This window comes from Vipera berus (assembly GCF_964194415.1).
Source record: "Vipera berus genome assembly, chromosome: 5".
Classification (NCBI taxonomy): Eukaryota; Metazoa; Chordata; class Lepidosauria; order Squamata; family Viperidae; genus Vipera; species Vipera berus.
The window spans coordinates 54,318,325-54,336,484 of NC_138207.1; the positions used below are offsets into that span (position 1 = coordinate 54,318,325).

Genomic DNA, 18,160 nt, shown 5'->3' on the forward strand with positions numbered 1-18,160 from the left:
GTCTCCCCTCTAAACTCTCTAAATATTGCATGAGCTATCAGCATTGTTTTGGAAATCTTGAGAGCACCAGCAGCTCTTAGGAGCAGCAAGCTATATGCATTTTGGAAAATGCTTGTTTGTTTAAACAGCCCCTCCTTTGCTTGACACTATTTCTATTAGGCAATTTGCTAATTCCCCTTGAACATACTCAGTGTGTGTCTTTTCCTCTTGCCTCCCTCTCTCCCACTGCTACTTTTGTTCCTTGGTCATGTTAAAGTTTCCATTTGACTCCTCCATTGTTATAATTTGTCACTCTGGAAGATCAATTTGTTTTACTCCACTCATCGAGAGTAGAATCGGGTGCCAGATGTCATTTTTAGCAGCCACGTTCGTCTGCTGCTGCTTCTCTACTCCCCCCCCCCGCCAGTTTAAGCTGATCACCAACTCCAGAAGAGTATGTAAATGTTGCACATTCCTCAGCTCTACACGACCCAGCCTCCGTTCCCTCCCCCAATAATCTATATTTGGCAATTCATTTACTAGCCAGCTATGGGGACCACACACACACACACACAACCACGCAGCAGTGTTTCTTCTGAGGAACCATTCTGGGCTTCGGTTGGAGTTTTTCTGATGGCGGGAAGAGATGGAAAACTGTAGTGGCAGAAGAGAAAAGAAAATAAGTTGGCACTTCTCTCTTAAAAAAAAAAAGTCTCAAGAGTCTTCCGCGGGACAATTAACTAGTCCTAATCCATTCATCCTCTTCCTACCCAAGTACTGTTATCAAACTATCCCAAGAAAAGGGAAAGGGTGAATTAAAAAGCCCTTTCCTCTGGTTTTGGTCTTTGACGTCTGTTCCTAGAAAGCCGGACTTGGTGCCCTTTGCCTGCGGCTCTTAAGGTACGGGCTTGGGCGCTAACTCAGGAGTAAACCCTGTGGAACTCACTTCCGAAGAAACACGCGGTGGACTCGAGTCCCAGAGACATTCCTGGGAAAATCCACCGCGGAAATCGCGGGGTTTCTCTTCCAGCTAAAATTTGCAGGTTTGTGCTGGACTCAAGCGCCAGGAGCTTCCCTCCCCCCCCGCCCCGCCCCCCAAACTCTTTTAAATCCGATAAAAACAAACTATTTGAAAGCCGCACCACAACCGGAGTTCTCTTCGCTTTCTCCTTCTCTTTCAGCGATAAAATCGGGGGGGGGGGGAAAGGGGAAATAAGTCTAGGTCTAGGAGCACTCTTCTGGTCGCAGATTAAGAACGAACACATTGCGTAGCCGTTAAAAAGAGCACACTAACAATACCCGCCACCCCCACCCTCCACCCCCCCCCCAAAAAAAAAGAAAAATAAAATAAATAAAAGGCGCAATGACCGGAGCACAAGCCCGTGCGTGTTTATTCGGAAAGAAGTCCCAGAAGGGCCGAAATCACTTCCTGGTAAAAGTGCATCGGAGGCAACTCTTAAAATTTCACTTACACCGCGCCGGAAAGTTGAGTGAGCAACCAAAGTGCGAGCACGAAGGCACGGAGAGAGGCTTTCATGCCTTGACAGTTGTGCAAACCGCACTACTGGAGCGCACGCCTTGCCCCTTCCCTAATTTGTTTGATGCACCCGAGTTTTGTTCGCTTTGGCCCGCTGGGTTTAGAACTGACAGGTTCGCCTCCTCGCCTATACCTGCATTGTCTCCCTTCGCCTCTTTGCCCCTGCCTGCTGGCCGGCCTGCCTGCCTGCCTTCGTCGCGTAGCCCCCCCGCCGCCCCGCTCTCTCCAAAAGAGATCATTGTTAGTTTCTCCGTTACCCCCTCCTCCTGTTTATTTATGCACACGTCACAAGGGAGCCCCCGCCCCTCCTGCATCTCATTAAGTGCCCAGTGTTTCTTTCTCCCTGTCAATAATCCTGGATCCCAGACTTCTCCGTTCCTCCGGATTTCGATCCCCCTTTTCTATCTGTCAATCAGCGCCGCCTTTGAACTGAAAAGCTCTCAGTCTAACTTCAACTCACTCAAATCCGACCGGCACAGGCTTCCTATATCTGCAGCTTCTAACCCCCCCCCCCTCCCTCCCATTTTTACAGCTGATTTGTTTGGTTTGTTTGCTACCATTTTTTTTAAGTAATTCCCCTCCCCCGTTTTAACCCTCCCTCGTTATATAATTTTTTTTTTCTTATTAATTTTTTGTGTCTCTGCCCGCGTGTCTTTACATGCTGATCTGATCATCGGAAGAAAAGAGAGAGAGAGAGAAAGAAAGAAAGAGAGAGAATCCAGAAGAAGGAAAAGAAGAAACCCAAAGTCACTGGTGCAAAAAGAAAGGAGCAGGGACACTGCCCTCCCCTCCTTCTCCTCCTCCTCCTCCTCCTCCTCCCCCTCTGTTCCCCTCCCCAAGAGGAAAGGAAAAGCGAAAAGAACTTTCACCTGGGACTCTTCTTAAAATTACAAACTTCTCTTTTCTTTCTGTCTTGTTTTTTTTAAAAGAAAAAAAAATATCCTTCCCCCTTCTTTTTCTTTCCTTATTATTATTATTATCATTATTATTTTGCCTCTCCGTGGTTCCGTCCTTGCAAAATTGCTGCTGCTGCTGCTGCTGGGGGGGTGGGTAAGGCAGGAAGAAAATGCCGCAACTCAATGGCGGTGGAGGGGACGATTTGGGGGCGAACGACGAACTGATCTCTTTTAAAGACGAAGGGGAGCAAGAAGAGAAGATCTCGGAGAACTCTTCGGCGGAGAGGGATTTAGCGGACGTCAAATCGTCTCTGGTCAATGAATCAGAAACTAATCAGAACAGCTCCTCTGACTCGGAGGTAAGAAACGTTCCCCCCTTTGGAACACACCTGCCTCGCTCAACTTTGGCGGGAGGATTGTCGGGGTAAAGTAGGAAAAGGAGGGGGGGGCAGGCAGAATACAAATAACTTGGTTTCTTCCCCCCCCCGTCGTAAATTGCCCTGTTGCCGTATGTTTTGCACAAACTTTTAACTTGTTCTCGTTTTCTTTCTTCCGTATCTCCCCCACCAACCCTACCTGTCCCATACAATCTTCGCTGTTCCCCCCTTTTTTTGTTTCGTTATCGTGATCATCCCTTCCCCCCCACCCCACCCCACCCCACCCCCGAAACCCCGTTCTTGATTTAAGGCGGAGAGGCGGCCTCCACCTAGGTCCGAAAGTTTCAGAGATAAATCCAGAGAAAGTTTAGAGGAAGGTAAGTTGCTGTTCACTTTTGCAGCCACCCTTCCCTCCCCCCCCCACACACACACACTTTGGTGGAGAGGAGGAGGCGGCTGTGAAATTCTCTTGCATTTTCTGTGGACTCAAGTACGTTAAGTTTTATTTTGATTTTATGTGTGTGTGTGTGAAACGATTTCTAACTGTGATTTCCTTTCCCTTCTTTTATTTTTCCTTCTTGCTCCTCGTTTCCCCGCCATGTTAGCTGCGAAAAGGCAAGATGGAGGGTTGTTTAAGGGCCCACCATACCCTGGGTATCCCTTTATAATGATTCCCGACCTGAGCGGCCCCTACCTCCCCAATGGATCCCTTTCGCCCACGGCGAGAACGGTGAGTGACTTTTTTTTTAATGGTTTCCTTTCCCGGTTTTTCTGCTACGATCCTGTCTTCCCCTCTTTTTTTTCCTTCTTCTTCTTCTTCCCAAAGCCCTCCATGGCTCCTGCGTGTCCCGCCCGTTCCTTCCCACTTCGGCCATGCCACGGCCAGAAACTTTCCAAAACTTTTGTGCGTTCCGCAGATGGTGGTGGTGGTGGTGGGCGGGTAAGGGAGGAGAGAGGTTTGTTTATACTTCGCCATGTTTATTCCTTTACTTTCAGTTTGAGGAGGGGGGGAGGGGGTGTGAATTCAGCCCCGGTGACTTAAAAAAAGAAAGAAAAGAAACCCGATTCGGTGCGTTCAGCTGTCTCCAGCGTCAGACCCCGCGCTCGCTCGCTCGCTCGCTCGAAGTTCCCTAAACTCGGGAAATTCTGTAGCTCTCGTTTTTCTCCGGCCCTCGAGTGGCGAACTGGGTTGCTTTCTCTCCCCTCCCCCTTTACTTTTTCCTCCCACTTAACCCTTTATTTGCTGCCCTAACCTCGCCGAGTTACATACTAATTTTACTGGGATAGTTGCTGTTGAATGATTAATTGGTGTTAAATTTTATGTATACACTTTACGGGGACTCTTGTTTTTAAATTTATTGCAGATGACAGTTTCACTGCGAGCATCTTGCTTTATGGTGTTTTTTTTTCCTTCCCTCCTTCCATTATTTTTTTTGGGGGGTTTGATTTCTGAGAGTTTCTTGAGAAGAGAGTGTTGTCCTTTCAGAGTGGGAAAACGTTATTTGCATTCCTTTGCAAGGCGACATTTTCAAAAAAAGGCAAACTTGTTTTTTTTTTAAATGAAGGATAGAGATGTTATAGCCAATCTATAACTATGATATAATATATACATGATCGTTTCTATGATCCTGTCTTGCCTTAGGAGCACCAACTGCTTTTTTATTTACAAAGGGAAAAAAAATCTCAAGGAATCTCCCCCCCCCCCATTTCTCTTATTCTCTGTGGCTTCAGGAAGAGTCATGCTAAGTCAATAGGATCATTAAAATATAGACTACTTTTTTCTTTTTCTTCTTAAATACAATTAAATTTCAGCAAAAGCATTAAATAAAGGGACAAGCCTTTACTTGAATGGAATATTTTAAATCACAAGCATACACACATTACCCTTACTGAAGGATATATACTTTTATGGGTGTGGCAGACAGACCAGAAGGCGTGGCAGTGAATAAGTTGCTGTAGCCATTAGATTGTTGCTTTATTAAGCTCTTCATAGGTAAAATTTGTTGGCTACTATTTTATACTCTTTATAGATTGATTCTAACTATTTGCTCTTCTTAGAAGTGAAGTAAACTCTTTATACTATTTATAAACTAACTTACAATACCCCCATGGAATGCAGAATTCCTACACAATCTGTTAGGTTTTCTGTTTAATTTTTAAATTAAGATACGTTTTCTATCCTACTTCCCTTTATTTTGCTTTCTTCAAATTACCTTTTCCTTTTGTAGTGGCAGTATAAGACATAAATGTTGACTAATAAATTCGCTATTAAACACTTGGGGGATATTTTAATGCATTTTAAAAAACCAGGGTCAGTCTTGCTTTTATTCAAATTCCCAAATACAGATTACAAATTATAGAGGTCAAGGGTGACCAAATGGTGTTTACATGTGTATTTTTAAATGTTTTGAAGAATGAGATTAATTTAGTGAATACATCTTATAATTTGTTGTATTTTGGGGATCATAATCAAAACAAGTATATCTTTTATATACAGTTTTGGTATACTGGGGAAAAAGATGACTAAATACAGTATTGGCAAAGTAGTGAGACAGATAAAAGGTGCTATATGTTGGCAAAATTGTGGCTATTTTGTGGCTGTTTAATTGTACATTATGACAGTATAAGTTTACTTCCCAAAGGAATTTCTAGAAATAATTTGGAAAATTTAAAATTGTCTATGAAGATTCTCTGTTAAATTTGTTTGGCTGGAGAGCTGAGAAACAAATTCCTTTTTTCCATATAATAAAGGATATTGTGGATTTATATGTATTGTATTTTTTCTGGTCACACTTTTGTTCTGGATTAAATACATCATCTTTTGAAATGAATGGGGACTATTTGTGTGGATGTTTGAATAGACTTTGTATCAGGCACTAAATAGTTATCTTTAATAGAAAAAATCACTTAGTAATAAAGCCCTTTCTGAGGAGTCAGTGCTTTGTATAAAATGTTATTTTATTGTTGGTATAACAGGTGACCTTGTTCCTTGCCATCACATGATTTAAAAAGCATTTTCCATCCTCAATAGACAATTTTATTATTTGCATGACAGCCAGCTGTATATTTCAGTTTCTTTTTTTCTTTTTGTCCTGCAACTTAAATCATAACTATAAAGAAAAACCATTCTTTACTTTGTTGCAGAGCTAAAACTTAAAAATGATTTTATATTGTACTTTTCAGAATATATTCAAATAATTAAGGTGTTATTTTTGCAATTCAGAGTGTAAGTAAATAATACTTACATAAATAGCACTAATTTGAGTGAATGTACTATTGTTTTAAAGAGTTTTGCTGGGTAATTATTGTCCTTTTTTCACTGTGGTTTTATTGTTATGTAGAAAAATCTTGGCCTTTGATATTTTAAAATTGATTTATAAAAATACTGATCTATGATTTTTTTTGCTCTATAAATATAAATGCTTTAAAGCAATTATTAACAGTCCAATCCTAGATAATGTTCATTCAAAAGCAAGCCCTTACTTCCAGGTAAGGATGGAAGGGATTAAAGTCTAAATTTTCTTATGACAAGTAATAGTTCAGTTGCTGAAGATTGTTCAAACTTGATAGCAATAATTATATTTTTTAGAGAGAAAAGATTCCTCTGCATCATACTAATTCTGCTTTTTACAGAATAATATACCTGGCTGTTAAGAGAACCAATGTACATTAAGGAGGGCTTTATTATAGTTTTTTTTAAAAAAAAGGATTTAGAACTAACTTGTGTGAAAGTGGATGTCATGACAACTTAATTATATGAAACTTAATTTCAGAAATCACTGATTAAGTAGAAAGAATTATTCTGGTCACCAAAATAATTGTAATGTTAATATTTCAAAATTGATTCCTATTAACATTAAAAGATTTGTTTAATATATTATTTTCCTACATTTTGTTTTTATGATAGGTTTTATTAGAGTATTTTTTTTATCAATAAGCAAAGTAGGGGAATTATTTGTGATTTAACAAAATGAATACTTCAGTATTTAAAATTTGAATAATTCTCTTTTTAATGCTCTGAATCAGTCTCCTTAATCTTCAGTTGAAGAATCTAGATGTGAGGGGGTAAAGAGTTAATAGGATTCCTTCACCTTTTTTTCCTGCTATGAATTGTTTTGACAGCAGTTTTTAAAAGTGTGACAATCTGAGCTTCTGCAGTTCAATGTAATATTACTGTAATTACGCAGGTCATTACATTTTAAGAAGAGAACAATAAAATGTTTATCATGCTGGAAAAAGAACAGGTGTTCCTGCCCTTCTTTGGTATTTATGCTAATTTGTTGTTCAACTCCTTTAGAAATATTTATAGCTTTGCATAGTTCAAAATTCTGTTTCAACTATGAAGATTTGGTTCACTGCTAATCTGTAGGCTGAAATTTGATTTCTGAAATAAGGATGATGATGGTTGTTGAATGTTAGCCATTTACATCTATTTTTCAAATGTCATTGAGTTTGGGGTTTTGTGGGCAGGGATAAGCTTTTTACTAAATTGTACCATTCACTTAATAGTTTTAATGGAAAAAAGTGTTTACTCCTCTTGACCTGTGCAGAAATAACCAGTAAAATTAAGCACATTGTCTGTGACTCTCTCAGTTCTTAGCATGGTTAGGATGCTGCTTCTGTATCAGAAATAGCTTTGTAAACTTCATATGAGTAATTTCCTTTCAGCCTGTCTTGTCTGAATTCTTTTTAAAGTCAGACTGAAGGAGAGAACCAATGTATTATCCTGCTTCTCACTTAGAAAGACTGTGGAAGCCTAGTTTTTATGTTTAATGAAGGCAAAATGTAAACCACCTTTTCATTTTCGTGTCTCAAATACTATTTTTTGGGGGGGAGACTGGTCTAAAACATAGATTATTGGCTTGCCCAGCTTGATGTTTTACTTTAAAGAGCTCTAGGGTTCATGCATTAGGAAGATTATTATTTATTTATTTCCGTCTTTGTAAAGACAGTAGAAAAAAGACAGCTGCAGAATTCTCTTTCTTTGCTTTTGCATAGATGTATACCATGACTAAAATTGCTCAACCCCCATTTACAGCTGTCTGGCAGTTATGTGGAAGCTGGGTTATGGCTGTTAAGCACGAGACAACCTGGATTTAACAAATGTTTCCCTAAATAGAGAAGAGGGGATTGCTGAACGGATGGGGGTAGAAGTTGAAAAAACAGCAAGGCAAAAATTCATGGCTTTCTTGAAACATACTTGCTAGCTTTAAAAGAAGAACAGAATAGACATTATTTGAGTTGAAGTACATATAGTTGCCAACAAAAGAGCTTTTACAGATAAAAAAAGCATTTTTTTAAATTTTGATTTAGAGTTATGGGTAGAATTAGAATGTTCTCTCTACACATTACCTGTGGTGGGATCTTTTTGTCTTTTGCTGCTGCAGAACTTTTAGCTGCTGTTGTGGTAGCTGCTTTATTGTTTGCACAGTGAGAAAGTCTGCATTCTGCCAAACTATTTTTTTTAATTAACACAATCATTTTTGTACTGAGACATGGCAAATATTGTTGGCCACCAACTAGTAATTGGGTGTGTTTGTGAAGGAAATGGTTAACTTTACAACCAAAAGCAACTTGTACCTCCACATGTCTGCTGAAAGAAATGTGCCACATTCATTTGCTGGCAGGCACTGAAGGGTCATAAATCTACAGGATTTATTTACAGCCCATAACACTTATGAATGTTAAGATATTTGACGCCACGCTGGCCTTATAATATCCAAGGTCCATAGACACTGGCAGTGGGTCAGGTTTCTTTCACTAATTATAAGCAATAAGAGATGGGAGAGGTGGGGGGGGGAATTAGGAAAATCAGCCCATGAAAAGCTTGGATTGTTTTGGGGAGAGTGGGAGGTTAGTGCTTGTTCTCCTTAAATGTGGGGCAGCCTTTTCATAGGATTCAAAGTTAACTCTTGCAATGCTGAAGAACAATTTGAAGAACGTTAAGCAGATCTTGAATATGAGTTGCCTTCTTTCTTACGATATTGTGCGTAGAGATCTCACAATCACTTTTCATAGAGCACCTCCCAAGAAAGAAATGTAAAATTGTCTTCAATGTTTGATGTTTCATGATAAGAAAAATAATTTGTATAATAAAAATAATTTGTATAAAAAACTCAGTGTGTGACACTATATTTTTATAGAATGTTTAGCTATGCTTTTTTTAAAAAAACAAAAGCTTTGATACCCAAAAAACAAATACTGCTGATTTCAAAAGTATAAAATTAACCTACTTCATTCCACTTTTAAAAAAATGAAATCTAATCTTATTGCTAAAATGGAAGCCAAGATGTGTGTGTGTGTGTGTGATTTAATATAAGGTATTTTATAAAATAGTTTGAGGAAAGGAATCTGAGAAGAAATATACATGTTTCCTTCCATGTGTATGTAATTAAGTAGCACTTTTTAAATAGTAAATTCTTAATGTATCTAGGATAGTGGTTTATGATTGTTACCATCCAATAGAGTTCTGTAACTTATTAGTCTCTTAGGCTAACTCTACATCTCTTAACGGAATAGTCAATAGTAAGATGATATAGTAGTACATTCTAGCAGGTTATCATTTTTTTGTTGTTGAAAAAATTATCAAATTCATTGCCACTAGTTCTGCTCTTTTTAAGTATTTCATTTCCTTGATTCACATTCTTTTACTCTATCGTCAGACCAACAGGCATGAATGAGTTAATTTACTAACTTTAGTGAAATTTGGGAGCCTAGTTGGCTTTAACAGGGTGTAGCATATTTACAGGGCTTAATTAGTACATAATTGTTCTTAGTCTGCCAGAAGGGATAATATGCTGAAAAAGTGGCGTTGTTCTTCTACAGTCTTCAGTTTTAAAATGATAAATCACTTGCATATTTGTGCAATGATTCAAATGAAGCTGAGATCTCTCCAGCTCAACATGTGGTAAATTGTAAAGTCAATGAATTGCAGATGTAGGCTACAGTCTGATTGGGGTCTTGTTTGTGGATATTTGTGTGTGTACAGTGAAAAGTATAAATATTATGAAACACAAAGTATATCCATAGATGTTGGTTTTAGTTATCATTTTATCTTTCAATATTGTGCATTAACTTGAGGGCAGTGCTATAGTTAATTAGTAATGTGAGAAAAAAATGGCTTTTTTACATAAAATGCACACAACAATTAGATAATCTCTCTGCTATTAATTAGGAAAGATATTCCTAAAATATTTCTGTAGAAAAACTTTTAATGAAAGATATAACCAGATTATGTATCTCTTCAAAAAATTCCTGCCAGTTCCATAAAAGATGCATTTTTACATTCCCTGCATACCCATAAGTCTCATCAACTTCACTAAAAGTAACTGTGAGAGGGATCTCGGAGTCCTAGTGGACAATCACTTAAATATGAGCCAGCAGTGTGCTTCAGCTGCCAAAAAAGCCAACACAGTGCTAGGCTGCATTAACAGAGGAATAGAATCAAGATCAAGTGAAGTACTAATACCACTTTACAATGCTTTGGTAAGGCCACACCTGGAATACTGCATCCAGTTTTGGTCACCATGATGTAAAAAAGATGTCGAGACTCTAGAAAGAGTACAGAGAAGAGCAACAAAGATGATTGGGGGACTGGAGGCTAAAACATATAGAGAACGGTTGCTGGAATTGGGTATGTGTAGTTTAATGAAGAGAAGGGTGAGGGGTGACATGATAGCAGTGTTCCAATATCTCAGGGGCCGCCACAAAGAAGAGGGAGCCAAGCTATTCTCCAAAGCACCTGAAAGCAGGACAAGAAGCAACGGATGGAAACTAGTCAAGGAGAGAAGCAACCTAGAACTAAGGAGAAACTTCCTGACAGTTAGAACAACTAACCAGTGGAACAACCTGCCTCCAGAAGTGGTGAATGCTCCAACACTGGAAGTTTTTAAGAAGAGACTGGACAGCCATTTGTCTGAGATGGTGTAGGGTATCCTGCCTTAGCAGGGGGTTGGACTAGATGACCTCCAAGGTCCCTTCCAACTTATTATTATTACTATTACTATTATTATTATTATTATTATTGTTGTTGTTATTATTATTATTATTATTATTATTATTATTATTATTATTATTATTATTATTATAAAACTACTATAATAAGTGAGGCATAAAGGCCATGTTGTTGTTCAATGACCCCATTGTTTGCCTCTTAGTTATCTAGAACTACTTGTTAGTTTGCTATAGACCCTATTCTAAATAGCCAAGCGTAGCACCATTGTATTTTTTTCCTGAATGGGTTCCATAGATATAGTTACATAATTTAAGACTGGTAAAATATAACTTCTTGAGATGTAATAGCATTTCTAGTTTTTATTAGTAGTTTTAGCTATATCACAGTGGTACTTGAGTACCTTAGGAATGTAAACATTCTTCTCTGAACTAAAGTAGATTAAAGTACAAAGGATGCTTAGTTGTGTATACTCAGATGACAAGTAACAATGGATTAATTTAGATGTCTTTTGTGATCTTTAAACAAAAGCTTACATATCTCTTATTTCATTATTGGATTTTTTTGCATTTTAAAGGTTTATTATAAATTATATATTGCTTACTTTTTTCTAAATATATACACTAAACAGGGACTTAAATATCCAGTTGGTCAGTACAACCATGGTTAACAAATGCACAAATGCACTGTAGATTGACTTTTCAGAATCAGATTTGGAAGTAATCCATACTTTAAGCAAATTAGAGGTAATTATGTGTACCTTGGTACATATGGCTATAGTAAACCACCTAATAGAAAAGATAATATGCATATTCACTTATGGCACATCACCCCTTGAAAATCAGTTGAAATATCTGAAAAGAGCTTGAAAACCAGAAAATTGTTTGAACCATTGATATAAGAGATATCATATACAATAAAACCTCATGATGATATTTCTTGAGATAACTATGTAAATCCACATTTTAAATCAGGCTAACTGAAATCATTTGGATTTAAATTGGAACTTGTACTGTTGTTGACTTTTGGAAAATAAGATATGAATTATCTCCAGTCAGACAATATATCCAATGTCCAACATTCTTATGTAAATTGAATTTTTCTTTCATTTAGCTAATAAACTTATTTTTGGCCTCTGCCAACAGAATAATGGGGAGTGTTTTGGTGAAAATTATTGCTTTATAAAAAAAACGAGGATTTCAGAAAGACTACTTCAAGTTTGTGTGTGAAGGTGCTTTTGGGTTTTTGTTTTGATTTTTTTTTAAAGTAGGACAGCCAAATTAAGGTTTAATATCTTAATAAATGTATGTTCGGTGTCATACAATTCAGATTATAGCATATTACTAGTGCAGAAAATGGAATGCCAAAATATTAATAGCAATAGCACTTGGATTTATATACTGCTTCATAATTTTTTTACAGTCCTCTCTAAGTGGTTTACAGAGTCAGCATATTTTCCCCAACAATCTGGATCCTCATTTTACTGACCTCAGAAGGATGGAAGGCTGAGTCAACCTTGAGCTGGTCCGAGTTGAATGCCTGGCACAGAGCAGTGAGTTAGGGAAAGAATAAAGAATAAATTAAATTAAGAATAAATTAAGGGAAAGAATAAAGAATAAGGAAGAGCAGATCTACATTTCTGGGGCATAAACCAAGCATCAATAGTTGAATTTGCATTTAATTTAGCTTCTTCTGGCTTTTCTTATATAACTGTAGCCACTAACTCACTTAAATGTGTTCTGTCAAATCATTAGTTAGAGATTAAAGGTATGCAGCAAGATTAAAATCTTTTTCTTTCATGCACTGGCACTATTGTTTATTTTTACTTCTAAGCATAGATGGCCACAATGTCCAAATCAACAAGCTGGCAACATTGCCAAAGCATGATTTGCATAATTAGGTTTGTGAAATTTGATTTAGGTCATTGATTATTATTAATATTAGTATTGGGTGGGATATGGAATTGAGGATACTCAGTTTCATGGCTAGTATTTAAAATGGATGATTAGGAGCTTAAGACTATATCACCTCCTAATTACTGCTATTTCCAGAATAAATCAATGAACTTTTGATGTACCAACATGTTAGCCAGTAATAGACTTATCATTAACAAGAATTTTGTTTTAGTATTTAAATTTTTTGCAGGGCTATGTTATGATAAGGTGTCATGAGCCAGCCAGAGTTGTTGTTAAGAGCCATGCAGTTGTTTCAAGATGGATGGCCATACAAATCTTTTAAATAAATAAATGAAATGAAATCTTATGAGGATAGCACTTTTTTTCTATCAGAGTTTTTGTTTAGTAAGTTCTTATTAGTGATATAAATAATTTTCATCTAATGAAATGAGCTGCAGATCACAAAAACACATGGCTTGTAATACAAGCTTTTAGTTGACAAACATGCTTCTAGATAACCTGATTTTTTGGGGTAATCTCTATTTATAACTGAAGTTCAGGTCAAATTTGTAATGTGGGCTGTATAGTCAAAAATACAAATTATACTGGAGAGATGTCAAAGTGTGGTCCATTGACCTATAACTGGTAAAAGTAATGTAGCAATTAATCCACTGTGATTTCCTCAAGTTCAGAATCCTGAGCCTACTTATTATCTTCATTTTAACCTTCCTACAAGTAGTGATAGTCCCATAGCCCTACTTTCTTACATGGGCTGACATTTGATTAGATCTTGCTTATTACCTCAGCCATGCATCTCCTCATACGTTGCCATTCATCTGGTAAAAGCTTGCTCACTAGCTCAGCCTCACCTGCATGCATGGACAATCACCTACCTCATGAGAATGGATCAGTGGCTGAAAACTAGCTCATTGAAGTGTACAAGCAGTTACACAAGTGGCAACATGAGTGCTTAATATTCAGAAAACTGATAAAGTGATTAAGTGTTATGTGCAGTTATCAACTCTGGGTGTGTCTGTGGTGTGTTAAGTGGGACTGTTATCACATAAGCAGCCTGAAAAGAAAGGTGGAAATAAGAAACACAATGATGAATGTCTAAAAATTAGATTTCATCAGACTAGACATGCATTTGTCTGCTTGCCAGAATCAGAAATTTTTGTTAAAATAAAATTGTTGATTAGTGCTATAAATTGTTTATGGCACTGACAAGGCAAGGAGCATATAAAATAATTCAGCTGATAAATACTTATTTTTATTACATTTTGGCTTAAAATTTTTGTTTTAAGAAGTCTTCAAATTGGAGAAGCTGGGAGGATATAAACAAATACATCTTATTTAACCCCCACTGCAAAAATTAAGGCTTGCTTGCTTTGTTTGTTCATGTGTTCATTCATTCATTCATTCAATATTTTTTTCAAACATTTATTTAATGGTTGCAGAGAATGTCATAAAGGCTAATGGAGTGATCTAAACAGGTTAATAACCATAAAGTAACATCCAAGTGCTGCCTGAAGAGCAGTTGTGCTTTAGAACAATTTATTTGTAATATTGATTTATATAGCTACCCATATCACACTTGTACAGATGTTTGTGTTGTGCTTGTAGACCTTCAGATTTGGATCACTATACAGAAATCTCATTTTGACTTTGTTCCTGATTTGGTACTATAGCAATGACTTTTTCAACAATGACTTTTTGTCCTATTCTTCTTTGTCCCACTTATGTTGAACTTTATAGTGCTCCTTTGAATATTGATCTGGTTTACAAATAATGTTAAGCTGTATTAATTGGTTAAAATATGTTGGCTAGCCAAAGCTTTATACAAACTGAGCCATGAATGTGTGAAGGGAACTTTACTGGTTGAAAGGGAAATTTGAAATAGCAAATAGTGAATAGTGATTTATTAGCAGTGTTACAGGTAGTCCTCAAGAGTATAATTGAGGCCAAAATTTCTGTTGCTAAGTGACACTGAACAAAATTTCTGTTATTCAGTGAATTCTGCCCACTTTTATGACCTTTCTTGCTATAGTTGTTAAGCGAATCATTGCAGTTAAGTTAGTAACACGGTTCTAAGTGTATTAGGTTCTAAGTGTAAGTTGAGGACTACCTGTATTAGGTTTTTATATTTTTAATGAAATAGGCAAGTTATAAATTATTTAATTAAAGAAATATCTTATTGGACAAGCAAACAAAGAAAATTATGTCCATGTATTTCCACATTTATAAACTGTCTAGTTCTGCTCAGTGATCAAAATTAGATATTAACAATAGAAATAACAACGAGACTTCATTCTTGTGTCTGTATATGAAAGGAAATTTTTCAAAATAGTATCTTTGGTGTACCACATTCTGGTTTTGGGTACAAACCAGCTACCACATTCACAAAAGATTAACTAGAAAGTATTTTTGGTTTTTAATTGTACTGTAGGTTGGATACTAGATGCAGATCTGACAAGTATAAGTCATTTGCTTTGAACTTCACATTAAATGTAAAAAGAAAAGGGAAAGTGTTTGAACACAAGATTAGGACTGAACTATGGTCTGATGTCAGCCTGTGTTATACTGAAGTATTTTACTTGATTTGAAGTAAGCTTTTTGTAAGATGGGTAGCTATATACATTTGACTAATAAATAATATGACATGTTAGTAATGCTAATAACATTAATTTAGTTTTAAGTGTTTTGTCAAATTAACCCATGGATATTATTTCTTAAACTGATTCATTTAGCACAGCTACTTCACAGTGCAGACCAGAACTCATAACTCATATAATTGTGAATATAATTAGGTTTATTCTCTGGTCCTTTTCTGAAATTAGAAGTCAGCATATAGTTACACAAATATGTATATACCTAGAAGTGTTTGCTTAAAACTCTGTATCACCAATAGAGTACCAGCAGTATATTCTGACAGAACAAACCAGACCATAGCATGATTTGTTACTTTGGGCTTCAGGTGTAAGAAAATGTGGATCCATAAACTATCTTGGGTTTGTTTAAAGAAAATAAAATATTGTTTGAAGCTACCATTTTTGCTGGCATACTGATTTCAGCTATGGTTTAGCTTGAGGGGTAAACAGTAATGGTGATCTATGGTTTCTTGGGATATTCCTGCCTTGGTTTTGTGTTGTACTCAATCCTTCAATCAAGCCTTTGATATGCAGGATAGAGACAGTTTAGAAAACAAAGAGTTTAAAAACAAGTATCTAGAAAAATATTTGAATCATGTTCAATAAAAAGCAATGTTTCATAATTGTTTAAGAAGCTGTAGTTAAAACAAATCATGGATTAGGTTGATAAATGCTGTCATAAAATTATTCAATGGTATCCATGTACAAATAATGTGTTAGTTTTGGTAGTTAAACTACTTCTATGACAAGAAATGAAATTACTTACTCGTACCTTATTGCAGTAATAAAAGTAGACTCCTATCACACAGGTAGGCATTTGCATACTATTGTTTGAGTTTTAGTAGGGATGCTATTAAGATGTTAGGCATTTGGTGTAATTAACAATAGGAAATCCCAGTGCTTCTGTGTGTTCCATTTGACCTGGAATCTATGAAGTTTGTGTAGAGAAAAGCCTAGACAAGCTTTCATTTAGCTTGAATCTGGCAGTTGGAAAAAAAGGAAAATAAAAGAAGCTCTATGGAAGGGACATTGTTAATGTGGCCTTCTGGGTTCCAAAGGGAAATAAATATCTTTTTTAGACAAAAGTGGTTCTCAGGCTAAGAAATTCAGTCTTGCAGAGAATCCTGTCAAGAACACACAAGTTGTTTGAACCGGATGTGGAATTGTCACAATAATTAGAGCACTCTCTATTAACTGAGTGGTAACTTTTATAAAAGACAGAAGATAAAGCTTCAGATTTGTTTCTCCGTCTCTTTATGTTTCACTCTATGTTTCATTCCTGATCAACTGCTGCTTCTATTGATACATACTTAGGAATGAGGGCATGGGGTGAAAAAGGGCAGGCATGTTTTGTGCTACTTATTCATCATTAACTATCCCTATTTTTGATGAATTCTGGGTTGATACTTTTTTTTTTGCTCTATGTGACAAATCACTATATTTTGTCATTTACTTTTTTTGTGTTAAAACTGTTGCTGCTTTGAGCAGCTGACTGTTGCTTATGTGTTAAATTTAATTTTCGGGTATCTGGTGAGTTTGTAAAAGATGGCAACTTCTTGAGTTGATATAAAGTGTATGACAGGAAGGCAATTTTCATAAGGATAAGCTTGGGGGATTAAATTCTATAATTTTCTGGTTTGTTATTCTGAGTCTAGGTAATATTGGTATGTGTCAGAAGAATTCTTGCAAATATATTTTAATTTGTTCACTGTTGGGTTACAGTGTTTTTCTTCTGGACTCCCTACATATATTATGATGTCATCATGATGTTATGAGTTGGGCAAGCAAACTTCATCCCTTTCACTCTGCCATTCATGAAGCTGGCAGCAATTTTGCCAGTCACAAAGGAAGTGCCTACAGCTTTTATCAGTCAGTACCATTTTTCCCACTTTTGGAATTATTCATTTGTGATTTTGTTACTTAGAGGTGATTTTTTTATGCTTGAGTTGAATTAACTCAAGGAACTTCACTGAAACTTCCTGAATCTAATTCTTCCGCACTCACCTTGTAACACCTCTGCCATCAGCTCATTCTTGGAGAGATGCAATACTGTGTGTGTGTGTATGTGTGTGAAATACAATAAACGAGGTATTGTAACGGGAGCTTCTGGGAAGTGAGGAATTGCCCCATACTCAGTTCAATAATTTTATATCTCCCTCTCCCTGTCTCAGCATTCCCCTACACCCCACTGCATGCTGTTCAAGACAACAATGAGGACTGAAAAAGTTTTCAAGAGAGGAAGCAGCTATTCTTGAAAAGACTTCCTGCAGTTATTGAAGGTTGTTGAGTGAGAAGCTGTCACCAATACATTTTTTTTTAGCCAGGCTCTACTGAGTGTTACTATCACAGAAACCAGAGTGGTCACTTCTTAAGGTTTCTGCAACTAAGTAAACTCAACAGGACATTTCAAGGAAAAAGGGGAAACAATTTTATTCCTTAATTTCACTGATGGCATAGTGTCAATATTTGCTTTTATTTTTCCTGTCTTTGAAAATCAAAGAGGGTTTTCTCCCTTCCAATGATAGATACTTAATTTCTTTAGCTAATGAAGTAGCTAATGATTAGTATGTCATATCTTGTGGGAAGATTACAAGCTTATAAAACATTTTAAAATCAGTCTCAACAATACAGTTCCACTTACAGCACAGAGATAATGTAAGAACCATTATCCCAGTTTAAAATGAATACTTAAAATAATAAAGATATAAGTGATTCCTGGTTGAGGTGAAATTCAATAAAGTTTGAAGTAACTCCCACAGTTTGGATAATTGAATTATTATATTGTGGAAGGTGGGAAGTCTTTCAAGATCAAAGTTAAGGAACATATTTTATTAAACCTGCACACCTTTTGTGATAAATTGATCACTTGTTGAACAG

The 18,160-nt window shown here is 36.5% G+C and overlaps 1 protein-coding gene across 18 annotated transcripts in view; it reads left to right on the forward strand.

Annotated features, from left to right (window-relative positions):
- The first annotated feature begins 1,787 nt into the window (after positions 1-1,787).
- TCF7L2 (transcription factor 7 like 2) overlaps positions 1,788-18,160 on the forward strand; it is a 213,501-nt gene continuing 197,128 nt past the window's right edge. For all 18 annotated transcript variants that reach the window (XM_081328837.1, XM_081328853.1, XM_081328847.1 and 15 more), the window contains exons 1-3: positions 1,788-2,771; positions 3,100-3,166; positions 3,395-3,519. In XM_081328837.1, the coding sequence (XP_081184963.1) occupies positions 2,583-2,771; positions 3,100-3,166; positions 3,395-3,519 (381 nt within the window). In that variant the 5' untranslated portion in view covers positions 1,788-2,582. The remainder of the gene's footprint in view (positions 2,772-3,099; positions 3,167-3,394; positions 3,520-18,160) is intronic.